We start from the raw sequence: 26,186 nt of genomic DNA on the forward strand, positions 1-26,186 counted from the left end.
ATGGGAGTAACAACTGTGGCGATTCACTTAGCAACGGTGGCAAGAAAGGTCGTAAAACGGGACAAAACTCATGTAACACATTTCTCAGCTTAGCTTGTGGCCGTAAGTTGAGGATTACCTGTTCCATTCCAGTTGGTCTCTTCTAAAAAAGCCTCCAGCAATGGAGCACCCACAACTTCTGCTCAACTACCCACTACCATTCCAGACAAGTGGCGCCCCCACAACCTCTAGTGGCAAGCTGTTCCACTGGTTAATTGTTCTCACTGTCAGGAAGTTTCTCCTTCTTTCTAGGTTGCTTCTCCCCTTGATTAGTTTCCATCTGTTGCTTCTTCTCCTGCCCTCAGGGGCTTTGGAAAATATCTTGACTGCCTCTTCTTTGGGGCAACCCCTCAAATATTGGAACACTGCTGTCATGTCATTACTAGTCCTGATACAGAATAACACTAATTACCGTCCAGTCTCCAACCTTCCCTTTCTAGCGAAGGTTGTTGAGAATGTGGTGGCGCAGCAGTTTCCACGGCACCTTGACGAATCCGATTATCTAGACTCACGCCAGTCCGGCTTCCGACCCGGGCACAGCACGGAGACAGCCTTGGTCGCGTTGGTCGATGATCTCTGGAGGGCCAGAGATAGAGGTTGTTCCTCTATCCTGGTCCTATTAGACCTCTCGGCGGCTTTTGATACCATCGACCATGGTATCCTATTGCGCCGGTTAGAGGGGATGGGAGTCGGAGGCACCGTTTTGCGGTGGTTCGGCTCCTACCTCTCCGACCGGAAGCAATGTGTGTTGACAGGGGGACAGAGGTCAACCCAGAGGCCACTCACTTGTGGAGTGCCACAGGGGTCGGTCCTCTCGCCTCTCCTGTTCAACACATATGTGAAGCCGCTGGGTGAGATCATCCGTGGTTTTGGGGTTGAGTACCACCTGTACGCTGATGATACTCAGCTGTATATTTCAACCCCAAACCACCCCAACGAGGCTGTCGAAGTGATGTCCCGGTGTTTGGAAGCCGTCGGGGTCTAGATGGGGGACAACAGACTCAAACTCAACCCCTCCAAGACTGAGTGGCTGTGGCTACCGGGACCTCGGTTCAGCCAGCTGATTCCATCGCTGGCCATAGGGGGCGAACAATTGCCCCCTGTGGAACGGGCGCGCAATTTGGGCGTCCTCCTTGATGCCCGGCTGTCAATGGATGACCATGTGGCAGCCGTGGCAAGGGGGGCATTCCACCAGGTTCGCCTGGTGCGCCAATTGCGCCCCCTACTGGACCGGGATGCCCTACGTACGGTCACTCATGCGCTGGTGACGTCCCGCCTGGATTACTGCAACGCTCTCTACATGGGGCTGCCCTTGGGACGCGCCCGGAGACTGCAGTTAGTTCAGAACGCAGCCGCGCGGGCTGTGATGGGGAGTACGAGGTACTCTCACGTAACACCTCTCCTGCACGAGCTGCACTGGCTGCCTGTGGTTTTTCGGGTGCGTTTCAAGGTGCTGATTACCATCTTTAAAGCACTCCATGGCACGGGACCTAGTTACTTGCGGGATCGCATCCTCCCACATACATCCCTGCAGCCAATTCGCTCACACAGAGAGGGACTTCTGGTGCCGTCCACTAGGCAATGCCAACGGGCGACACCAAGGAGTAGGGCCTTCTCTGTGATGGGCCCAACCCTCTGGAATGACCTCCCCCCCGACATTAGAACCACTACTGACCTCCGCTCCTTCCGGCAAAAATTGAAGACTCACCTGTTCCGATTAGCAGGCCTGGCATAATTACAACTGTCCCTCCTGGCAAATGGACTATCAACTGGTTATTTTAGGGGTATTGTTTTTAATTTATTGTGTGTGTTTTAGGGGTTTAAAAACTTATATTTATATGGCTTTGTACAGTTCTTTTAATTCCATTTTTAACCTCCTCCATTCCAACTGTACATATTCAACATTTTATTGTATTTTGATATATTTTGCATGGACTGTACACCGCCCCGAGTCCCTTTTGGGAGAGGGGGCGGTCTAGAAGCACGACAAATAAATAATAATAAATAAACAGAATTGAAAGGGACCCTGGAGGTCTACTAGTCCAGCCCCCTGCTCAAGAAGGAAACCCCGCCATTTCAGCCAAGTGGCTATCCAGTCTCTTCTTAAAAGCCTCAAACAATAGAGAGCCCGCAACATCTAGTGGCAAGCAGTCCCACTGGCAAATTGCTTCTCACTGTCAGAATCAACAGAAAGCAAGTCTAAAATGGGAAAAGCCAAAGGCAAAATGTTGGTTTACGACTGGGGGATCCATTCTGCAGGCTGAGGTTCCCGTTGGGGTGAACGTCACAATCCAGACAAGATTTCCCGAAGGAAGATTTTTCCAGATCCCTCCCTTTTCAGTTTGCTTCGCAGTTGCTGTTGTTTTTCTAAGAAACACATCCCAATCCTTGCCCTCCCGGGGTTCGGTTTTGCCTGACACAGCGGGATGCTGTCACTTTCACAAGCCAAGATCAGCAAACCCCCCACCCACCCACCCCCCTTTACAAGCTTTCAAAGCTGGCCGCCTACTGGCCAGAAAGAGGTTTAAAGGGCCGTCGGTTTTCTTTCTCAAGAGATCCAGCCACAAAAAAGGAATTTAAACTGATCGATTGCACCATGTCTTAAAGGTAAACCAGGATTCGGGTTCATCTAAATCAGGGGTGGCCAACCCTGGTGGCTTTAAGCCTGGAGGACTTCAACTCGTGGAATTCTCCAGCAGCTGGCTAGAGAATTCTGGGAATTGAAGTCCACAAGTCTTAAAGTGGCCGAGTTTGAAGACCTCTGATCTAAGTGGAGAGATTGCAGAGGAAGGGATTACAAGAGAATAAATTATGCTGGCTGGGGAATTCTGGGAATTGAAGTCCACAAGTCTTAAAGTGGCCGAATTTGAAGACCTCTGATCTAAGTGGAGAGATTGCAGAGGAAGGGATTACAAGAGAGTAAGCTATGCTGGCTGGAGAATTCTAGGAATTGAAGTCCACAAGTCTTAAAGTGGCCGAATTTGAAGACCTCTGATCTAAGTGGAGAGATTGCAGAGGAAGGGATTACAAGAGAGTAAACTATGCTGGCTGGGGAATTCTGGGAATTGAAGTCCACAAGTCTTAAAGTGGCCGAATTTGAAGACCTCTGATCTAAGTGGAGAGATTGCAGAGGAAGGGATTACAAGAGAGTAAACTATGCTGGCTGGGGAATTCTGGGAGTTGAAGTCCACAAGTCTTAAAGTGGCCGAATTTGAAGACCTCTGATCTAAGTGGAGAGATTGCAGAGGAAGGGATTACAAGAGAGTAAATTATACTGCTTGGGAATTCTGGGTGTTGAAGTCCACAAGTCTTAAAGTCGCCACAGTTGGAGATCCCCCTGGTCCAAATTATCAGGTCTGCAACGAAGCAAAAATATCCCTGAAGAAGAATATCGCTGAACATGTGCAAAAAATATTGCAACTAGATTTAGTGGTTTGGTTTCTATCAATTCAACAACAAAAAATAACCACAGGATGAATGAGCGTGATGGGGGTATCCGTAGGGCTGAGGATTTTGCAAGAAATGTGAGAACGTTCGGGAAAAACAATCCAAGGGTTTGTAAGCCATGACCATCGAACCTGAAGTTTCTTGGAAATGTTTTTTGGGGAGAATAATTAGCCCGAAATGCACCTGAAAACGTTCTCCGCAGGGAAGGCAAAGGATCTGAACATGTGAAGGCGTCCTCAAAGCTCAGCATTATAGGCTGCGGTCTCCACACACGCAAACACCCCTTTGGCCAGGAGTAAATGCCACTCCACTCAAGACGACTTCTCGGGTGATGTGAATAGGGCGATGGCCTGGGCACGGGGGTGGGGGTGGGGGAACATGCGTTGTGCACACAGCTTTTCCCTGCACTTGGCCTCCTGCTCCTCTTCCAGCACATTCCCGGATAACAGCAATGCTCCCGGGAAAATATGGCAGTGCCCTGTGTGAATAGCTAAATAGCGTAGAGAAGAGGGAAGGAGGGAGAGAGAAAGAAAGGAAGGAGAAAGAGAAAAAGGAGAGGTAGTAAAGAAAGGAGAAAGGCAGAAGGAGGGAGGGAGGAGAAAGAAACGGGAGGAAGGGAGGGAAGAGAAAGGCAGAAGGAGGGAGGGAGGAAGAAAGGAAGGAAAAAGAGAGAAGGGAGGGAGGGAGGAAGAAAGGAAGGAGAAAGAGAAAAGAGAGGGAGGAAAGAGGGAAGGGAAGGAGAAAGGAGGGGGGAGGAACTAAGGAAGGAGAAAGAGAGAAGGGAGGGAGGAAAAAGAAAAGGGAGGAAGAAAGGAAAGAGAAAAGTGAGGGAGAGAAGGAAGAAGTAATGAAGGAGAGAGGGAGGAGAAAGACAGTAGGAGGGAAGAAACAAAGGAGAAAGAGAAAAGAGGGAGAAAGGAAGGAAAAAGAAAATGGAGGGAGGGAAGAAGGAAGGAAAGGAAGGAGAAAGACAGAAGGGGGAAGAAAGAGAAAAGGAAGGAAGGAGAAAGAAAGGAGGGAGGGAGGATGAAAGGAGAAAGAGAAAATGGTAGGAGGGAAGGAAAGAAGGAAGCAAGCCAGCCAGAGTAGCCAGGGGACTCTCCAACCGGCTCCCCAAGTCACCACACTGGAAACCCCCTACCATCACCCACTCCTCGCAAATGCCAGGGTGTCCACAGAGGTGCCCGGGCGGTGACTAACTGGCCTCAGGAGGAAGCCTGCTCTCTCTGCACTGGATCACAAAGGGTGCCTCTTGGCACGCCTGTTGCAGACCGAAAGCCCTTGGGGGCCCCTGACGCCCCCCCCACCCTCCCCCCGCTCCCCTGGGCTCCTGCAGCCGACCTTCTCTGGCCGCAAAGGGGAGCGGGTGGTCGGTGTGCCAAAGGCTGAGCCCAGACGGAAAGAATCCTCTGGCACACAAGTCCACTCCAGGAATTCCAAACAACCCCCCCATGCCCTCCCTCCAGGCCAAATCAACCAATCACTGTGACACCCCCCAAAAAACCCCACTTATTATTACTGCCACCGACCCTGAAAACAGCCAAGCGAGACAGCGACTACATTTTGCTCCATTTTACAACCTTTCTTGCCACCGTTGTTAAGTGAATCCCTGCAGTTGTTAAGTTAGTAGCACGGTTGTTAAGTGAATCCGGCTTCCCCTCACTGACTTTGCTTGCCGGAAGGTTGCAAAAGGGGACCCCTTGACCCGGGGACGCTGCGACCGTCATAAATAGGAGTCGGTTGCCAAGGGTTTGAATTTTGTTCACAGGAATGCTGCAACGGCCCCAGGTCCCTTTTTTCCAGTGCCATTGGAACTTTGAATGGTCACTAAATGAACCATTGTAAGTTGAGGATCTCCTGTATATAGATATCCCAAAGGTGCTTCTCCAAAAGCAACCCGATCTTTTTGGTTTTTGTTTTTATGAAAAGGTTTCACTTCTCATCCAAGAAGCTTCTTCAGTTCAACCCTAACCCAGAACTGAAGAAGCTTCCTGGATGAGAAGTGAAACCTTTTCAAGAAAAAAACAACCAAGGAAGATGCCTGTTGGAGGGGAAAATCCACCTTTGGGACAACCAGGAGACCGGGTGAAGAAGCTCCAGAGACATCAACAGAGAAATGAATAATCTCCTTCCATCCTGGCACAGAAGCTCTCCATAGGGAGACGATGCCCCCTCCATGCTTGATGCGTGTTGAAGCAGGCCGCACCACATGCGTGTGAATGCCCCCTTCTGCTTTCTTCGTCCTTTTGGGAAATGGGGGGGGTCCCTCCGAGAGTTTGGGGACCCCGTTTCCCCAGGCAACGTCTTCCGTTCCACAAAGCAGCTCCCACGAGATCATCTCCACAGAGGCTCTCTCTCAATCTCTCAACGTCCAATTCTCTACTATTCCATTACTACTCCAGGGAAGAAAAGCCACCGCAACTTTGGGATAAACATGGGGCGGGCTTAGGAAAAGGGAGAGGAAGGGCACCCTTGAGGCCACCCAATCGGTCCTGGCCTGGGAGAAAGGTCAAGAACGCCCAAGGGGAAGAGACGGAGAACAGGAAGGATAATTCGCCTGGGGAACTCACCCCCACAAGATAAGGCAGTGGCCACCACTGGAGGGAGGGCTCTTCCAGGGACCTGGCTATTTTCGGGGGTGGGGGGGGTGGTGGTTCTTGAAGACCCCAGCTTGGGGGCAGCACAATGCCAGATGCCAAGGCTGCAAAGGAAATGGCACCCCCAGTCGCTTGAGGGTGAGGTGAGCAGCCTATAAATAAAATAAAATAATAAATATAAATAAATAAATAAAATAAAAATACATGAAATAATAAAATAAAATGATGAAATAATATATGATGAAATGAAACTAAATACGATGAAATAATGAACGGAAATAATACCATAATAAAATAAAATAAAATAATGAAATGAAACAAAATAAAATAATAAATAAAAATAAATAAATACAATAAAAATACATGAAATAATAAAATAAAATAATGAAATAATATACGATGAAATGAAATACAATAAAATAATGAATGGAAATAATACCCTAAGAAAATTTAAAATATGAAATAAAACAAAATAATAAAACACTGAACTGAAATAATACAGAACAATGCAATAATGAAATGAAATAATACAATAATAAAATAAAATAATGAAATGAAATGAAAATATAATATAAAATAAAATACAATAATAAATAAAACTTTAAAAAAACCACAGGAGGTTTTTAAGAAGAGAGTATTTGAAATAGTATATAGTTCATTATATACATTATAGTATATAATGAGCAGGGGGCTGGACTAGAAGACCTCCAAGATCCCTTCTAGCTCTATTCTATTCTATGTTTCGAGAAATGAGTTCTAATCCCACCTTAGGCAAGAAAACCGGCTGAGTAACTCCAATGCCAATCACCAGGCGACTGGGACTTCTAGTCCCACGTTAGACATCAAAGCCAGCTGGGTGATCGTGGGGCAGTCCCACCCTCCCTCTCCCTCTCTCAGTCCAACCCACCTCACAGGGTTGTTGTTATGGGGAAAATAGGTGGAAGTTGCCGCCTTGAGTTCTTTATCCAAATAATAAAGACAGGACATAAATCAATAAACCACAAAACCTTCTCCCTCCTCGCCCCATATGGAAACCACTCCACCAGCTTCATCTACACCTTAAATCTACACCCCCACCCCATCACCCTGGGCAGTCCTGGGCCACGCCGGCCGGGCAGGATGGACGTTGTAGTCCCAGCCTTGCGGAAGACAGCCCAATCCTTCCCCTGGGCTTCGGAGGGGCTGCGAAGAAGCCCCTCACCCTGGTGCCAAGAAGGCCAAGGGGCTGCTTGTTAAAGGAGGTGGGGAGGGGGCTTTATTGCTATATATATAAATGAATAAATTAAAATGTATATTCTGCAACCCAAGAAGGGAGGAGGGGGCTTCCAGATGGGGAATTTAAATCCCCCCCCCCGTGCTGCATCACTGCACCAAGCTTTGGTTTTTTTGGGGGGGGGAGGCTCTGGCTCCCTCCGCACCTTTTCTCTGGGGGAGGCTGCGATTGCAGGTTGGGGGGGCAGGAAAAAGGGGGCTCCCTTGACCCCCCCATTAACCCAGCTCCCCCCACCCCTCCCCAAGGCAGAAATCCCTAAAGCCGAAGAGGGGCTCCGCGGGCGCCCGGTTGCAAAAGGACGGTTGCGGGGAGGGGGGGGCTTTGCAAAGGACCCTGCGGGAAAGGCAGCTGCATTGGAGGAGGGGGAGGGACGGCGCACCACGCGGCGATCCCGGGTCCAAACAGAGGAAGGAGGGGAAGAGACACCCGCCTCACACACAGCCGAGTTTTTAACCAAGGGAAGCCGGGGGTCCCGACGCCAACGGCCCGCTACCTCCCCCCAACCCCGAGGCGGTTGGGAATGATGGGACTTGTAGTCCCCCGTCTAGGGTCCCCGGGGGAGGGAGGGGAGGAGGGAGGGAGAGAAGCGGCGGCCGGAGGCTGGACTCACCTCGCTGCAGCGGGGGAAGGAAACAGCCAAGCCCGCCGGGAGAAGGATCGCGTCGGCCACCGCTGCCGAGCTTGGCGCGGGACTCCGGGCAGCCGCGGCCGGGCAAGCTCCGCAGGAAAGGCGCCGCCCCGCCCCCTCGCTCCCCATTGGCCCCTGCAACAGAGGCCGTCGCCCCGCCCCGCCCACCCCCGTCCTCGCCTGTCTGGATTGGAGGGGACGGGAGAGGCGGGGCTTCGTCGGTTGAGCGCGGAGGGGCCCCAGGCGGGGGGGAGGGAGGGGGCGTGGCCAAGGAACTGTTGCAAGGGCGGCGCGTGGCCGGGAGTTGCCGCTGCGCCGCCTCGAGCCATCCGGACTGGCCGGGCGGCTTGCAAAGGGGGAGTGGGGGAGCTGCGTTGCACCGAGGTTTGCAGGGAGGAGGGACGCAGCTGACCTTCGTCTCCCCCCTCCCACCCCTCCCTCCCCCAAAGACCGGCCTTTTCCCCACCCCTGGGAAGCGTTTCTCCTTCGGTGGCCCTGATGGTGTTCCCTCGATGGGTCACGAGACGTCTGCAAGAAAACCACCCAGCTCAGAGAGCAACAAGGACCTCCCCTTCCAGTTGTCCTTCTGCTCCCCCTCCTCCTCCTCTCTGCAAAGCCCACTCCTCCCGGTAGCACTGATGATGTTACACAGTTTGGTCATGAAACGTCCACAAGAAAACCACCAAGTTCGGAGAGCACCCCAGAGTCTTCCTCCTTCGCCCCCTCCTCCTCCTCCCTGCAAACCCCATTCCCTTCTAGCGCTGAGGATGTTTCCTAGTTGGAGAAGTTCTGCAGGAAAACCAGCAAGCTCAGAGAGCACTAATGAGCCCACAATCCCCCTCGTTCTCCTGCCCTGCCCTCTGCAAACGCCACTCCCTCTTAGCACTGATGAAGTTCCCTAGTTTGGTCAAGAAACGTCTGCAAGGAAACAAGCAAGAGGGCACCAAGGACTCATTGCAACCCTGAGCTACCAATATTCCCTCTTATTGTCAGGTTCAATTGCAAACAGAGTTTGGGCCTTCCCTGTGTTTCCTCCGGTTGCACACACACCTGCTCCTTGCTCAGGGGTGGGCTGGAGGGGTGGGGAGGGAGGCAGCCTCAGGACCTGCTCATCCGCCCCTGGTTGTGCTATTGACATGCCTGTTTCAGAAAGCTTTTTCCACTTCCTGTTATTGCAAAACGTGGAAGCCGTTTGCAATCAAGCGTTTAAAACTCAAGAATACGGCCGTAAGGGAGAAATGTCATGTACGCAGCTGTGCTTGGTGGGAGAAGGTGGGGTCAAGGAAAGGAGGAAGGAAAAAGGAGGTGGAAGGTAGGAAAGAAAAGAGATAAATAGCGAAGGGAGGAAGACAGGAACAAAGGAAGGAAGAGGGGAGGAAGGGAGAAAGAGGGGGGAAAGGAAGAAAAGGAAGGACAGGAGAAAGAGGGAGGATAAGAGAAAAGGAGGGAGGGAGGGAGGATAGGAGAAAGGGAGAGAGAGAGGATAATAGGAAGGAAGGAAGGACAGGAAAAAGATGGGGGGAGGGTAGGAGGGAGGGAGGGTAGGAGGAAGGAAGGAAGGTAGGGGAAACATGGAGAGAGGAAAACGGAAGGAAGGAAAGAAAGGACAAGGGGGAGGAGAGGGTGGAAGGAAGGAAGGGGAGGTAATGGACTCTGAGAATGACTTCTAGGAACACCAGGCAAACCCAGCAACCAAGAAAAGAGTTAGATAAACCAGCCAGCTGGTCCTTGTGACAGCCGGTTGGGTGAACCAGGTGTAAAATTAGCATCCGATTCGCCCAAACTGATGTGAACCGGCTGAATCCCACAAGTGGTATTAACACGTGATCTTGCTTCTATCCCTCTGTTAATGCAACCGAGGCCACCGCATTGGCCTTTTTGGCTGCCGCCCCACATGGCTGGCTCATATTTAAACGATCGTCTCCAAGATCCTCTCTCACAGCTGCTGCTCTTGAGCCAGGTACCACCTGTCCTCTACCTGTGCATTTGGTTTTTCTTGCCTAAATGCAGAACCTCGCTTTTCTCGCCGTTGAATTTCATTTTGTTTCGCTTCTTCCGACTTTTCACAACCGTAGGTAGTGTTGGAAGCAATGTCCCTCTGGGTTCAGTTCCAAGTGGGGGGAAAGACGCTGGAAAACACGGAGGCTGCTTGGAAAGATGGTTTCATGGTGGACAGGGTCACGTGGCTTGAGCTCCTGCACAGAAAAGGGGGATCAGATGCTTCCAGATGTTGGGCGAAGAAGAAAAGAGGTGCAGAGATGCTGAAAGTCCCTGGTTTTATGCCCTCTCTGGCCTTGGATCTTGATCTTGGATTCTGATTGGCTGTCAGGCTCCCACGGGGCCAATGCAGGTTGTGTTTTGAGTCCAAGTTGGGTTGAGCATTGCTTCTTCCCAGATGCCCTGTGGTGAGATGGGTAAAGGGCTAATACTATCATGCCTTAATCCCATCACCCTGGAACTGAAGGGAAGGGATCTTTGTTATGTAGAATAGACTGACCCGGGCCTTTTAATGGCCCATTGACAAAAGTGAGGGGTATAAAGAGATTGAATCTGCTTCCTGCCTAAAAAAAACATGTTTCTCCATTTCTGATCCAGGGAACCATAATATTCTGCCTTTTTCAATATTCCCCAGGATGTTTCATTTTTCTAGGAGTGGGGTGTTTTTAAAACTTCCTACAGTATCTACGGGGAAACACAAGAGAGCAGAGTAACCTACATTGGCTTGCCAGGCTGATGTCCTTGCTTTTCCTGCATATTTCGTTTTCTGGGGAGTGAGTGGGTGGGACAGGCCTAGTTGGCCCTATTTCAGGATAGGAGCCTGCCCACGTCCACAGATGGGCAAGGAACTAGATTTCCGGATGCTCCCACTTGTGACCTGATGCTTGGCAATTGGACGTGCTCTGCGGGGACCAGCGGGAATTATGGCCCCTTCCAAAGGAACCGCTCTTCGCCTTGAATGCCTTCCAGGTGGTTCCCTGCTTGCACCCCAGCGAGACAGAGGAGTGGAGAGGAAAACGTAAACTTTCTTTCAAAAACAAAGACTATTTCTGGAAAGGGTTTAATGTTCACAGTTGTGCATTCCATCTCTCCGACAAGAATAAGAGAATAACAGAGCTGGAAGGGACCTTGGAGGTCTTCTAGTCCAACCCCCTGCTTGAGCAGGAGACCTTAAAACATTTCACACAAATGGCAATCCAGTCTCTTCTTAAAAACCTCCCGTGCTGGAGCACCTACAACTTCTGGGGACAAGTTGTTCCACTGGATAATTGTTCTTCTTGTCAAGAAATTTCTTAGTTCCAGGTTGCTTCTCTCCTTGATTAGTTTCCATCCATTGCTTCTCGTCCTGCCTTCAGGGGCTTTTGAGAATAGGCTGACCCTCACATATTGGAAGACTGCCATCTTTCTTTTCTGAACTTTTACAGAATACAGAATATCAGAGTTGGACGGGATCTTGGAGGTCTTCTAGTCTAGCCCCCTGATCAGGCAGGAGAGCCTATGCCGTTTAAGGCAAATAGCTGTCCAATATCTTCTTAAAAGCCTCAAGTGAAGGAGCACCCACAACTTCGGTTCCACTGGTTAATTATTCTCACCGTCAGGAAATTCCTCCTTAGATCCAAGTTGCTTCTCTCCTTGAGTAGTTTCCATCCGTTGCTTCTTCTTGTCCTGCCTTCAGGGGCTTTGGAGAATAGCTTGACCCCCTTCTTCTTCTTCGTGGCAGACCCTCAAATACTGGAAGACAGCTATCATGTCCTTCTGTTCATTAAACTAGACATGCCCAATTCCTGCAACTGTATGTTTTAGCCTCCAGATGACTAATTCTGGCGTGTTACTCAGAAAACAGGCTTTCAGAGGTCATGGTGATCCTGGCCCATTCGCTCAACAGACGGACGCTGGATTGAAAAGAGCAAATGTGAGGGGGGGGGGAGGTAGGAACATTTCAAGGAATGTTTGACGCACGTGGAGTGGATGCTAATTTGATGTTGCACATATAAAGAACGTCTGCTAGAACAGGGTGTGTCTAGTTTGATGAAAAGAAGGACTGGGGGGGGGGGCAGTCTTCCAACGTTTGAAGAGCTGCCACAAAGAAGAGGGAGTCAAACTATTCTCCAAAGCACCTGAGGGCAGAACAAGAAGCAATGGGTGGAAACTCATCAAGCAACCTGGAATTAAGGAGAAACTTCCTAACAGTGAGGGCAATTAACCAGTGGAACAGCTGGTCTCTAGAGGTGGTGAATGCTCCAACACTTTTAAGAAGAGACTGGAGAGCCACTTGTCTGAAATAGTAGAGGGTCTCCAGCCTCAGCAGGGGATTAGACTAGAACATCTCAAGCTGTTCTCCAAAGCACCTGAAGGCAGAATGAGAATAACAGATGGAAACTAACCAAGGAGAGAAGCAAGCTAGAATTAAGGAGAAACCTCGTAACAGTTAGAACTATTAGCCAGTGGAACAACTTGCCACCAGAAGTGGGTGCTCCCTCACTGAAGTTTTTAAAGAAGAGATTAGACAGCATTTGTCTGGAATGGTTTAGGGCAGGGGTGTCCAAACTTGGCAACTTTAAGACTTGTGGACTTCAACTCCCAGAATTCCCCAGGTTGGGGAATTCTGGGAGTTGAAGTCCACAAGTCTTAAAGTTGCCAAGTTTGGACACCCCTGGTTTAGGGATTCCTGCATGAGCAGGGGGTTGGACTAGAAGACCTCCAAGGTCCCTTCCAACTCTTGTTATTCTATTTTATTCCACTTTTGGACATCCTGCTGCTACACTCCCCACCACCACCACCACAAAAAAATAATAAAAGAGCCGGAAGGGAGGATTAAAGTCTTTAATGCTGAAAAGCAGACAGAAATTTATCTTTAGAGAAGGAAGCCGCGTGATCGTACAGAAAAATAGCGGTGGCCCCACGCAAAAGCAGCTCATTGGCCCCGTAGCTTCATGGCCAAGAAGTTTTGCAATTTGGTAAACCCAGCTAAAACCGCCCTCTGCTGTCCAACGCTGGGTATTACAACCTCTGGGTTTTGTTTGTTTATCTTGTTTTGTTTTGTTTTCTGGCACGTGCCGAAGCTCAAGACAGCCCCCCCCCCGCCCCCACCCCCAAAGAAATCTCCCCGGAGTGGCTTAGCCAGGATAAATGAGCGTTTAGAAGCCTAAGGCAGTCCCTTTCTCAAGAGATAGCCTCCAGGCTGGCAGGAGACTGGTAGTATCCGGCCTGTTCTGAGACCCTCGGTCCGTCCCATTGCAGGGAAAGATCACGGAAGAGATGCAGAAGTCACCCAAAGCTTGGCCGGGCCCCTGAAGGCCAAGGGGTGATAACCAAACCCTGGGAGGTGCATGGCAACCTCTAAAAACCTACAGCGGACCAAGAGATGCCTGTGAACTCAGTTGAAGGCACCTGGAGATACTTTCCTGCAGGGCCACGTGGGGGCAATGGACAGAATTAAGCCACGGGGATCCACGGGAGACCCTGGTGGAAGCCAACATGCGTGGAAGGCACCTGAGCAGAGGTGGGGAGGGATCCAGCCTCCCAGGAGGAAATCATGGGACAATTTGAAATGGGAGGTCTTACGTGGCTACGTCCTACAAAGGGACCAGAAGGAGACACCTTGTTAGATCTTTGCTAATCCTGCTTTGAGGGATGATTCGGAGCTCCAGTAGATGTTGACCCCCTTCTCCTGGCTGTTCATCTTTGTGGAGACCCCAAAGTGAGTGGCTTCATTCTTCATTCCCCCCAGGACGCACCAATTCTCCAGGTAAGGTTTGGAGAAGGAAGGTGGACTATTCTCTCCGCCCTTCCAAGGACTCCCCTCTCCACACACACACTCCTTCTCTTCCTGTGCAGCGACAACAACGGTTGTGGGAAGGTTCACACCTCGGGCTGGCACCTCAGCAAGGTTGTCCTCCAGAAAGTGCCAAGGATGGCAGGATGACGTGAGAAGGTCCCTTCCTGCTGGAGGGGCTCCTCAATTAGGCTGATGAGCTCCTCAGAGGGGGGATCTTTGAGAAGCAGGAGGAGAAGATCCAAGGGAGGTTGTCCTTCTCTTCCCAGAGCTTCGTCCTAAACCCTTCCAAAGGACCAGGCTTGCGGCCTCCTCACTCCGTAGTGTTCAAAGGCACTTTTAATGGTCCAGATGTTGGACCCACCTTCTGTCCACTACCAAAACACACAGAGAGAGACCCACAATTCTGCTCTAGGTTCCCAGGTGGAGATGGAAGCGACCATCTCCTCTCTTGGAGATTCAGGGAAAGGGGAGGCAGCCCTTTGGAGGTCATCTCCTAGCTGATCAAAAGAGCCACGGTGTGAATTTGGGTGTGTGAAAAACCACACTTAGGCTCAAAAGCGATGCTTAAACCTCAAACGGTTTAGCTCTACAGAGGGGAGTTGGGGGGCAACAGCATCTCCTCTGGGACTTGCCTTGATTCATCTCGTGGCCACACAACGCACCTCAGTCTGTGTCTTCGCAAGACACCCGCTCGCCTGCAGGGAGCCAGGACAGGGATTGAGGGTGGGGTGGGGGTTGTGGTCCATTGGGTTTGTGCTAGGGATGGTGCGATGCGAGGTCGAAGATTCGAGAAAGGCAGCTGAGGTCAGGCAAAAGCTTTGAAGCTCACCTTGATAGGCCCCAGAAGGAAAGCCCAGGAGATGCCTCCAGCAGGCATTCCCCAGCTGGAACTGGGGGAGGGGGGAGGTAGCCATGGTAGCTGGGGTGTCTGATGGTGGGAAGGGAGAAGAGGGAATCTCGAAATCGCCTCCTGGCCAGAAGCAACCTGGAATGGTGGTGGTGGGGGCAACCCACTGGAGAAGGGCATTCCTGAATCCTTGCATTAGCTGGGTGGGGCATTTCCTAGAGAGGACACTATGCCTCTCCCCCACCCAGGATTTTCCTCCCTTAGATGGAGCTCAAGAGTTCATCTTGGAAGAGACCAATCCTGTGGTCCTCCTGGCTGCCCATAACTCCATCCTCAGCCGTCCAGGAGGGCTTCTTCTCTCTTCCGGAGCCATCCACAAAGGAGAACAACAGGTAGGGTAGCTGGGAAGGAGCCTGGACTTCAGAAGAAAGTGGGGGGGGGGGAGAGGGAGGAAGAGGACTGTAGAGTCCTTGGATCTCTCTGAACTTGGTTGTTTTCCAGTAGACGTTTCATGACCCAACTAGCTAACATCATCAGTGCTAGAAGGGGGGAGGAGGGGGAGGAGGAAGAGAGGAGGAGGGGGGGAGGAGGGGGGAGGAGGAGGAAGAGGAAAAGGAGAACTGTGGGGTCCTTGGGTCTTTATGAACTTGGCTGTTTTCCTATAGATGTTTCATGACCCAACTAGCTAACATCATCAGTGCTAGAAGTGGGGAGGAGGAGGAGGAGGAGGAGGAGGAGGAGGAGGAGGAGGAGGAGGAGGAGGAGGAGGAGGAGGAGGAGGAGGAGGCTGAGATTCCAGGCCAACGCCTGGCCTCTCAGCAGAGCCAAAGCTGGGGAAATGCTGCCTAAGGATTCTGCTGTTCCCCATGGTCTTCTTAGATGCCAGAAAGCTCCTATCCACCGTTATCGTGGCTCCTTGCCTAGTTGGCTGGAGATACAAGCAGGGAGACCTTTCCTCCAGGAGGCAGGCATGATGGAGCCTGGAGAACGTGGCCCACCGACCGGAGGTCACCCTGCCTCCCCTGGGCTGGGCTGGGGCGCTGGCCGGGCGAAGGCGGCCCTTTGGAACCAGAAGGCCTCCGCGGAGGGTCTCCTCCTTCCAACATCTCAGCCGGGCTGGAGGACTGCAAAGAGAAGCGATGGGCGCTCAAGGAGCCAGGGGGAGCCCGGCATGGCCGGAAACGGTCTGGAGAACCACAGCTGGAGGAGGAGGGGGGGGGCTTCACTTCCGCTTGGGCTCCGCCTGCTGCAGGCGCCGGGAGAGATCGTCGATCCGGACGTTCTTCAGGTGCAGCAGGTGCTCCAGGCGGCGGATTTTCATCTGCAGAATCTGACAGGAGAGAGAGGCTGTAGTAGAGGGTCTTGGCTGAGCAGAGGGTTGGACTAGAAGACCTCTAAGGTCCCTTCCAACTCTGTTATTCTATTCTATTATTCTGCTCTGTTCTGTTCTGTTCTGTTCTATTCTATTCCATATTTCTATTCTATTATTCTATTTCATTCTTGTTCTGTTCTGTTCTATTTTCTCTTCTCTATTCCTGATTCTTTATTCTATTCTATTCCATTCTATTTTCTCTTCCATTCTCTTCTCTTCTATTCGCTCCTAATAAAGGAATCTTTGAGTTCACTTCAGAGGGTTTGTCTTGTCTGGGGAGCTGGATCAGAACCCCTGGTGCCTTAACCACTAGACCCCTCTCCCTCTCTCCCTCTCCCCCCCCCCCCGTCACTTTCTCTCCCTTAGGATTGTCCCTGCAGAGACCACGGGAAGGCTCTGCCCTAGGCAAGTGTGGGGAAGCGAGAGGAGGCTGAGCCAAGCCCCCCCCCCCATCAGTGGGTGCTGGGCGGGATGCCCCCTGCCCTCACCTGGATGGTCTCCTGGGAAGCCAGCAGGGCCTGTTCCCGCTCGGCCAGGTGCAAGCGCAGGTTGGCATCCGTCTGTAGAGGCACCGGGTAGCCTGGCTGCCCCTTGAGACCCCTGCAAGTGGAATTTATTTATTTATTTATTTATTTATTTCAATTTATCAGTCGCCCCCTCTCCGCAAAGGGACTCGGGGCGACGTACAATTAAATCAAAATACAAGTGTGGCATGGAGGAGGTAACACCAATATTTAACAGTCAAGTTCAAATAAATAACAATAAATTAAAACAATTAAAACAGTTAAAACCCCCAAAATTTACGTATAAAATATTAAAATAATTAAAATTGCCAGGGAGGTTAGAAATTTCTAGTTAGGCCAGGCCGGCTAGTTGGAACAGGGAGACGTTTACAGGGAGCATCACGTCCCCCCAAATGATGGACTCCCTCCCCATTGCATGCAGAGGAGACCTCCCCTTCCCCATTTTAGGGGACTGAGCTCAAGACTCCCCACTCATTTTCTCCTTTCCTGATGTTTGACAGACATCTCAACATGGTTTACCCACCAGCTTGGCTCTTTTTGCTTCCAAGAACGGCCTGAAACCCGCTTTAGAGGCGCCTGGTGGCAAGGAGTTCCACCTGCCACCCCCTTTTCCTGGAAGACGTCCTGGGAAGCTGTGCAGAATCCCTCCCTCCCTCCGTCTTCATCTGCCCATCTCTCTCTCCCTCAAGGGCATTCGCCTGCCACCTGCTTTACAGGTAGTCCTTGACTTACAACCGTTCGTTTAGTGACCGTTCGAAGTCGCAGCAGCACTGAAAGAAGTGACCTGGCCGCTTTTCACACTTAACGGCCGTTGCAGCATTCCCAAACTCCCCGGATGAAAATTCGGATGCTTGGTAACTGACTCACGCTTATGACGGTCGCAGTGTCCCGGGGTCACGCGATCCCCTTTTGCGACCATCTGGCAACTAAAGTCAAGGGGGAAGGCGGATTCACTTAACAACCGGATTACTACCTGAACAGCTGCAGCGATTCGCTTAACAACAGTGGCAAGATAGGTCGCAAAATGGGGCAAAGCTTACTTAAGAACTGTCTCGCTTAGCAACAGAAATCTGGGGCGGCCGTAAGTCGAGGACTACCTGTATTTCGCAGCTCTGACTTCCCTGGGCTGCAATTCAACAGGGCAGAAAAGGAGAAAAGGAGCCCCTTGAATCTCCCTCCCCCCACCGGCCACATTCTCGGGTCAGGGGTTCGAAGACGCCCACCTGAAGAGGGGCAACCTCGGTCGGACACCCACCTTTCTGATCCAGGAGAGTCCTTGGTGTAGCCCCCGGTGCTGTTGGGCATGGGCTTCGTGGTGTAGCCTAGGAAACACCAAAGGGAGGTTAAGGGGGGGTGGGGTGGGGCTCCCAAGAAAGCCCATTCGACACCCCCTATCTATAAGTCAGAATTCCCTAGGGACTCCTCCGCCCTTTGCCTGAAATGGTGGAGGGTCTCCTGCCTGAGCAGGGGGTTGGACTAGAAGACCTCCAAGGTCCCTTCCAGCTCTGTTCCATCCCATTCCAAGTCCCTTCCCCCCCCCAGCCTTGTTGCAACTGTGAACCGTTGTTAAAGGAACCGTGGAGAGCCAGGGACTACCTGTAGAACCAGGTTAAGCCCTGCTGTCCAAATGCCTCCATCCAAGGGGAATAAAGCCTTGCAAATGGCAGGTGGGGCATCCGAGCCTTGCCCACCCTAAAACTTCACCCATGTTGTACCCTCTTGGCTGCCAGAGGAAGAGGCGGTGGCATGCGAGGAAGGGTCAGGGCAACTTGGGAGCTCTGAGGGGGAAGAGGGAATGGAGCTGGCAGAGAGGGGGGGGAGGGGGGAGGCTGGGCTGTCCGTCAGCCCTCAGATGGAGAGTCAACAACCCCCAGGTCTGAAGATGGCTGATGAGGAAGAGGAGGACTAGCTGGGTCCATAGCCTGACGCACGGATGCACAGAAGGCAGAGGAGAGGAGAGCAGTGGAAATCTATGGGCCGGTCCTTGAGACGGAAGAGCTACCGCTGCTAGCAAAGCCCCATCCTAGCTCTGGGGATAAAAGGCAGGGGGAGGAGATGAATAGATGGGGCAGACAACTATTCCTCTCCCTGCCGGACGGACTTGTTATCCTGGGGTGAGAGAAAAACGTTTTGCCGGGGCTGCTGGTGTTCCTAATTAAAGGAACCTTTGAGTTCACTTAAAAGTATTTGTCATGTTGGGGGAGCCGGGTCAGAACAGCCCACCTTTGCTCCCCATGCCCTTACCTGTTTCCATGTAGTTGTTCTCCTCCCCAATGGTGCGCATGCCCAGGTCCTGTTTCGAGAGAGAGAGAGGAAGAAAGTCTCGTGCATCGACCGCTACGGACCCCCTCCTCTTTCCTTCCCTGCTCCGTCCTACCAAGAGCGGCCTTCTCTCAGCCTGCCATTCTGGAGAGAGTCTCCTTGCAAGATCAGGGAAACAGACCGGGTGCCCTGCCCTGCGCGGAAAACCCATGAAGAGACGGAAGCCCGGAAGGGCTTGTCTTGAGTGGGGTGGGGGGTGCTTGAAGGCCAGAGCAGAGACCCAGGCAGCGGTTTCCTCCAACGGAAGGGGGTTTATCGCCCTTCAGGCAGTCCTCGACATACGGCCACAACAGAGCCCAAAATTTCTGTTGCTGAGCGAGACAGTTGCTAAGGGAGATTTGCCCCCAGGTGACGTGCTTCCTCGCCACAGTTGTTAAGTGAACCACTGTAGTTCTTAAGTGAGTACTATGATTGTTAAGTGACTCTGGATTCCCCATTGCCATTGCTTGACAGAAGTGTTGTGCCCCACCAGCGGAACAGATTCGGACATTGAGGAGGTTGGGGAGGAACATGGGCCAGTCCTGGAGTCTGGGGAAGGCTCTGACGAGGGCTCTGTGTTGGAGGCAGAGAGGGGGCCAGGGCCATCTTGACAGTTATCAGCTGCCTTCGGAGTCAGACATCATTGAGGCAGAAGAACAGCTGGAGCCTGTTCCCAGTGTGCGCATGCGCAGAGCTGCCAGGCGAAGGGAAGAGCTAAAGAACAGGGGCTGACTTGGGAGTGAGGCCACAGGTGGACGATGAATGGCCCCTCCCAGAGGGAATAAAAGAGGAGCGAAAGGGGAGTGGAGTTTGCAGGAGGCAGTGAGTTCATCCCTGCATTCTTGCCAAACATTGCAGCGTCTGAAAGATCTGGGCCTGGCCACTCTCCGAGCCTGATAGAGGTCAGTAATTGTGAGCTACCTTGAAAGACTGTGGGGGAAGAGGAAAGACTTTGCTGCAGAGGAATTCACTGTACATTCAATAAAAGGGGTTTTATTGGGACGAGGACTCGACTTCGTGCTGCTGGGGAAGCCGAGGCAGAGCAAGAAGATCGCAAAAGGGGATCACGTGACCCAGGACTCTGCAATCGTCGTAAGTCCTTGAGTGAACTCAAGTGAAAAAAATGACATGACCCCGCTCGCGATGACCCTTGTAGAATCCCCATGGCCACGTGATCAAAATTAGGACATTTGGCAACATTTGGCAATGTATTTATGACGGTCGAAGGATCCCGGGGCCACATGATCCCATTTTGCGACCTTCTGACAAGGAAGGTCAATGGGGAAGCCGGATTCATTTAACAACGTCGTTCCTAACTTCACAACTAAGAACTAGAAATGAGGAGAAATTTCCTGACGGTGAGAGCAATTAGCCAGTGGAACTGCTTGCCACCAGAAGTTGTGGGTGCTCCATCAACTGGAGGTTTTTAAAGAAGAGAGTGGACAGCCATTTGTCCAGAATGAGAGAGTCTCCTGCTTGAGCAGGGGGTTGGACTAGAAGACCTCCCGGGTCCCTTCCAGCTCTATTATTCTATGTACTATATTCTAAATGCCGTGTCTCACTTAACAATTGTGACAAAAAAGGTCATAAGATGGAGCAAAAATTACTTTATAACTGTCTTGCTTGGCAACAAAAATTTGGTGCTCCGTTGTGGTCGTAAGTCCGGGACGGCCAATAGGTGCCACCTGGATTTCAGGACCCTGGAGAGCTCTACCTGTAAGTCTATGTTGCCTTGTCCTGCCCAGCGCTACAATAAATACCAACAAGACCCAGGAGGTTGCAATTTCGTTTGTGATGCGATGCACAACTGTTAAAGGCCCACAAGATGGTGTGGCAACAACGACAGACACAACTCTTTCCCTGGCCCTTTGCTTTCTACTAAATACAGTGGTCCTCGACTTACAACAGTTCATTTAGCGACCATGTGAAGTGACAATGGAGCTGGGGAAAAAAAAGGTGAGTTTTTCATCTGACCGTTGCATCGTCTCCATGGTCACCTCGTCAAAATGCAGACGCTTGGCTGCTGACTCGTATTTATGACGGTCGCAGTGTCCCCCGGGGTCACGCGATCCCCTTTTGCGACCTTCCGGCAAGCAAAGTCAACGGGGGAAGCCAGATACCCTTCACAGCTGTGTCACGAACAACTTAACCACTGCTGCGATTCACTTAACAACTGTGGCAAGAAAGGTCGTACGATGAGGAAAAACCCACTTAACAAGTGTTTCACTTAGCAGTGGAAATTGTGGGCTCAATTGGGGTCGTAAGATGAGGACCACATGCATTGGTCCAGGTCAGTGAGGGCTCTCCAAACTCAGTAACTTTAAGACTTGTGGCTTTGACTCTCTGTGTTGGCTGGGGGATTCTGGGAGTTGAAGTCCACCCATCTTGAAGCATGCTGGCTGGGGGATTCTGGGAGTTGAAGTCCACCCATCTTAAAGCATGCTGGCTGGGGGATTCTGGGAGTTGAAGTCCACCCATCTTAAAGCATGTTGGCTGGGGGATTATGGGAGTTGAAGTCCACCCATCTTGAAGCATGCTGGCTGGGGGATTCTGGGAGTTGAAGTCCACCCATCTTGAAGCATGCTGTCTGGGGGATTATGGGAGTTAAAGTCCACAGGTCTTAAAGTTGCCAAGTTCGGAGACCCCTGGTCCAGGTGTGACCCTTACAAAAAGAGTTTATTTTTTCCCTTAAAACAAGCGGCATCTGTCAAGATCAGCCCCTCCCTGCCCCACTGTCTCCTGGCTTGGATTCAGACAGACAGGCAGACAGACAGAGAGAGGGAAAGCAGCAAGGTGCATCTCCAGGCAGGTAAAAAGGAAGGTGGCGAAAGGCAGAAACCTGGGGCATTGGAGTCGGGAAGGAGCAAAGGCTGCAGCAGCCCAGAGGAGTTGCTGGCCGGTCCTGGAAGGAAGCAGAAGAGGAAGGAAAGGAGGTGTAAGAAGAAAAGAAAAGAGAGGGTGGGTTACGTTTGCCATTATTCCCCCCTCCCATCAGTCCTTCAGGCTGGATTCAGAGAGCTCCTCAATTGGGAGAGACCTTCAGGCCATCCCTCAAACCCTGGTCATTTCATGGCTTGACTACTGCAAGCGTTTCTACATGGGGCCACCCTGGGAGACGACTTCCCAGAGCTAAAATGTGTGTCTTCTGCTGTCTGAGGCTGAAAAAGAGCCACCTGTGGGTGGATCTCCATGGATCTCCTGCTCGGATGGTGGGGATCTCTCTTGGTGTGTTTCTGCATGGGGTTTGAAGGGCTTGCGCCGCATGATACGGCTAGTCCTCGCCTTGCAACCTTTCGTTTAACGGCCGTTCAACGTTAACAACGGCGCTGAAAAATGTGATTTGGGACTCGCTTTTCACCCTTACGACCGTTTGCAACATCCCTCCGGTCATGTGATCCAAATTTGCGGGAACGTGGCAAGGGACTCATATTTACGATGGTCGCACCGCCCCGAGGTCACGTGATTCCCCGACCTTCTGACACGCAAAGTCATTGGGGAAGCTGGGTTCGCTTAACGACCATTTGACTAATAATAATAATAATAATAATAATAATAATAATAATAATAATAATAATAATAATAATATATTAAATTTTATTTCTTAGCCGCACCCTCTCCCGAAGGACTCGGCGTACAATAAAACACATAAAAACAATATGGACAATACACACACAAAATAAACGAATACGTGTACATGGAGGAGGACTTTGCTCAACTGACCCTTGTCCGAGCTCTACTGACCTGGTAAGAGGTGGTGGACATCTTGACTTGCTTCTGCTTCTCCTCAATCTTCTGTCTCAACGGGATCAGCACCAGCTCCACCACTCCGGGCGTGCATTGCGCAATCTTCCGGACAATGTCTTCGGGAATGGAAAAATTCAACTTGCTCAACACTTTCCTGCAAAAGAGGCATGGGACTGAGCAGGGGAGTCCACCCACACACAACCCCCTCTGGTCACTGAGCCCCAAATTTCTGTTGCTAAGCAAGTCCTTTGTTAAGTGAATTGTGGACACGTCCTTTCTTGCCACGGTTGTTAAGTGAATCACCGCAGTTGATAAGTTAGCAACATGGTTGTTAAGTGAATCTGGCTTCCCCCACTGACTTTTCTTGTCGGAAGGTCGCAAAAGGTAATTTACAGGGCCCCCGGGACGTTGCAACGGTCATAAATACGAGTCAGTTGTCAAGTGTTTAATTTTGACCGTGCGACCCCTGAGAGGCTGCAACCATCATTAAGTGTGAACAATGGTCCCAAGTCCCCCCAGATTCTATCCCTTTATTGAATTCTACTCTCTAGTGCAGGGGTGTCCAAACTTGGGAACTTTAAGACTTGTGGACTTCAACTCCCAGAATTCCGCAGCCAGCTCTGCTGGCTGGGGAATTCTGGGAGTTGAAGTCCACAAGTCTTAAAGTTCCCAAGTTTGGACACCCCTGCTCTAGTGCAATATTAATGCAATATCAGGGATTTTCAATTCAGTCATGTAGAACATGAAGGATGTTTATGTTTTTAGAGTTATAATTCACACTGAAGATGGCATTTAATTTGGTTGTGACAATAAAGTAAATTAACTAACTAACCAACTAACTTACATAAACAATCATTTAGGACTACTTGAGCGTGGATCAATATTTACATCAACAGTCACACAGAGAAGAAGGTTACACGTATTCTTGGCAAGGGGAGGTCCCCATGGACAACAGCTGATCTCCATCGATCTGGGGGATTCCGAATGCTGGCTTTACCTGTAAAACACTGACCTGTTCAGGTGTCCCCAGTTGGAGAGTTTCTGTTGTGTGGAATTAGCTGGAGCGTAATTGTGCATTTCCACCATTTTGGGGAAATAAAACTTCACCACTTCAGCTACCAGAACTGGAGGGGCAATAAAAAGAAGGAAGTCCTTGAGATACAACTGGAATGGAATCTGCACATTTACGGTTGCCGAGCGAGATGGCGGTTAAGTGAACTTTGCTCCATTTTACGACCTCTCTTGCCACCGTCGTTAAGCGAGTCACATGAGTTGTTCAGTTTGGAACACAGATGTTAAGTGAATCTGGCTTCCCCACTCACTTGGCTGGTCAGAAGGTGGTAAAAATGATGACGTGATCTCGGAACACGCCGGCCGTCATAAATGTGAGTCGGCGTCTGAATTTTGATCATGTGACCGTTGGGATACTGCAGTGGTTGTAAGTGTGAAAAATGATCACGAGTCACTTTTTTCAAGGCTTCGTCACTAAATGAACTCTTGTAAGTCAAGAAATACATGTATAGTTAGTCCCTGACTTACAACAGTTTGTTTAGTGACCAAAGTTACAACAGCGCTGAAAAAACTGAATTTTGGAGCATTTTCAGAGTTAAGACCTTTCCACTATCATGGGATCAAACTTCAGAGTTGGGCCACTGACTCGTATTTACGACAGTCGCAGTGTCCCGAGGTCACGCGATCCCCTTTTGCGACCTGACCAGGAAAGTAAATGGGGGGGGGGGAGCCAGATTCACTTAACGACCGGATTACTAACACACCAATGGCAGTGACTCACTTAACAACCAATGCAAGAAAGGTTGTAAAATGGAGCAAAATTCACTTAACAAATGTCTCCCTTAACAACATGAAATTTTGGGCTCTGTTGTGGTTGTAAGCCGAGGACTGTATCCCCACCCTCTCCTCGTCCCAATTCAACATCTCTCAAGCCATGAAAGGCGAGTGGACTTCAACTCCCATAATTCTTTGCAGGGGCAACGCCGGCTGGGGAATTCTGGGAGTTCATAAACCAAGTTTGGGAAACCTTGTCTAATTCTTTCAGGACGTCCCCTGCGGAGGCTCTGGAGCTTGTAAGGACTTCTGAGGGTCCCCCAGGGGTCTCTCCCATGGCTGCAGAGCCCCCACTGCCTGAGACCCTCCCTGCACAGGTGCTTACGCAGGGCTCTCTCCCCCAAGGAGCATCCTCTCCATCCACTGGCCCAGAGGGAGGGGCTGGATGTTGGCAGCGGGGCGGAAGGGGACTCCAGTCTGCTTAATGGGGAGGGGTCTCCAGGGGGCCTCTGATTTCTGCGATCGTTGGGGCCAACCACCCCCAACTGGAGAGATGGAGGGGGAAGATGCAGGAAGACTGGCCATCTCTGGAGAGTGGGGATGGCGGCTCCCAAACCTCACGCCCCCCCCCTCTGCCCTCCCCCGCCCCCAAACCTCCATCGCTGAAGTCGCGGGTGATGTTCCTCTTCGGGCGGGAGAGAGGGATGCCGTCCACCCAGCTGTAGAGGTCATTGAGGGTCTCCTCGTCCATGTCACCGTGGGCCATGGTGGCTCTTCCCCCGGGCTACCACGCTCCTTCCTAGCCAGCTGGGCTGGGGGCGGCCATATTGTTTGCATGGGCAGCCATGGCAACCCCACCCTCTCTACTCCCCTCCCTTCTCCATCTCAGGAGAGGCATTATGGGAGCCGTAGTTCTCTCGGGCTTCTAGCAACTGCAGCCACCACAACAGGGTTGCTAGGCAACCAGTGCATCCTAGCAGCAGCGGGCATCCGAGGCTCCCCTCCCTCCCTCCCTCTGGGAGAAGGCTCTGCGGGCATCTGCAGCCCAGATATGGACTACAGGGGCCATGATTCCCAGCCGTTCTGGGAGCAAGAGACCGCTTTGGGAAAAAATAAATAGAAAAAAAAATGGGCACCTTGCAATGTGTCTGCCTGGTGAAGCATCCTCCTCCCAAAAGGTAGGCTGCACGAAGGGAAGGTGTGGTTCTTCCTGAGCAGGGCTGCACCTGTTGAATTTCTACCTGCTTTATTTCGTTACTCTGGTTTTGAATCCACGCGGAACCAACAGAAGCGTCCATAAGGATTAAAACACCCTCAGGGAATATAAACAGGTGAAAAAAAGGTAGGTAGGCCTCGACCTACTGGCCCGAAATTTCGGTTGCTAAGCGAGACAGCTGTTAAGTGAGTTTTGACCCGTTTTACGACCCTTCTTTCTGAAGTCATTAAGTGAATCACTGCCATGGTTAAGTTAGCAACATGGTTGTTAAGCGAATCTGGCTTGCCCCCTTGACTTTGCTTGTCAGGAGGTCGCAAAAGGGGATCGTGTGACCCCGGGACACGGCGACCGTCATAAATGCGAGTCAGTTGCCAAGTGTTTGAATTTTGATCATGTGACCATGGGGATGCTGCAACCGTCGTAAGTGTGAAAAACGAAGACACTTTTTTCAGTGCGGTTGTAACTTTGAACGGCCACTAAACGAACTGTTTGTTGTAAGTGGAGGACTACTTGCCTATAGTTCATTTTGTTTCCTTAATTAAGGCAGGGAAGCACGGCAGGAAGAACGGGGATGCTGTACTTTACTATTAAAATTGTTTTTATTTCCTGAGACGAAGGAGACATGTTTTTTTCTTTT

General features: G+C 51.0%; 2 protein-coding genes across 3 annotated transcripts in view; both read right to left on the minus strand.

Annotated features, from left to right (window-relative positions):
- Positions 1–8,082, minus strand: part of ADISSP (adipose secreted signaling protein) — a 30,917-nt gene extending 22,835 nt beyond the window's left edge. The window contains exon 1 of one of the 2 annotated variants that reach the window (XM_081960093.1): positions 7,967–8,082. The gene's annotated coding sequence lies outside the window, so the exon portion shown is untranslated. Of the gene's footprint in view, positions 1–6,056; positions 6,076–7,966 lie in introns of those variants that run through there. The other variant, XM_081960094.1, reaches the window with a different exon arrangement.
- A 7,283-nt stretch (positions 8,083–15,365) lies between these two features.
- Positions 15,366–25,145, minus strand: SPEF1 (sperm flagellar 1). The gene is made up of 7 exons (XM_081960004.1): positions 24,988–25,145; positions 23,561–23,672; positions 22,546–22,702; positions 18,748–18,796; positions 17,759–17,825; positions 16,468–16,579; positions 15,366–15,937 (listed from the first exon to the last, which is right to left on the minus strand). Exons 1-7 carry the CDS (start codon positions 25,097–25,099, stop codon positions 15,830–15,832), a joined length of 717 nt encoding a protein of 238 aa, XP_081816130.1. The 5' UTR covers positions 25,100–25,145; the 3' UTR covers positions 15,366–15,829.
- Positions 25,146–26,186: the final 1,041 nt, after the last annotated feature.

Source organism: Natrix helvetica (genome assembly GCF_964273705.1).
Source record: "Natrix helvetica genome assembly, chromosome: 7".
Taxonomy (NCBI): Eukaryota; Metazoa; Chordata; class Lepidosauria; order Squamata; family Natricidae; genus Natrix; species Natrix helvetica.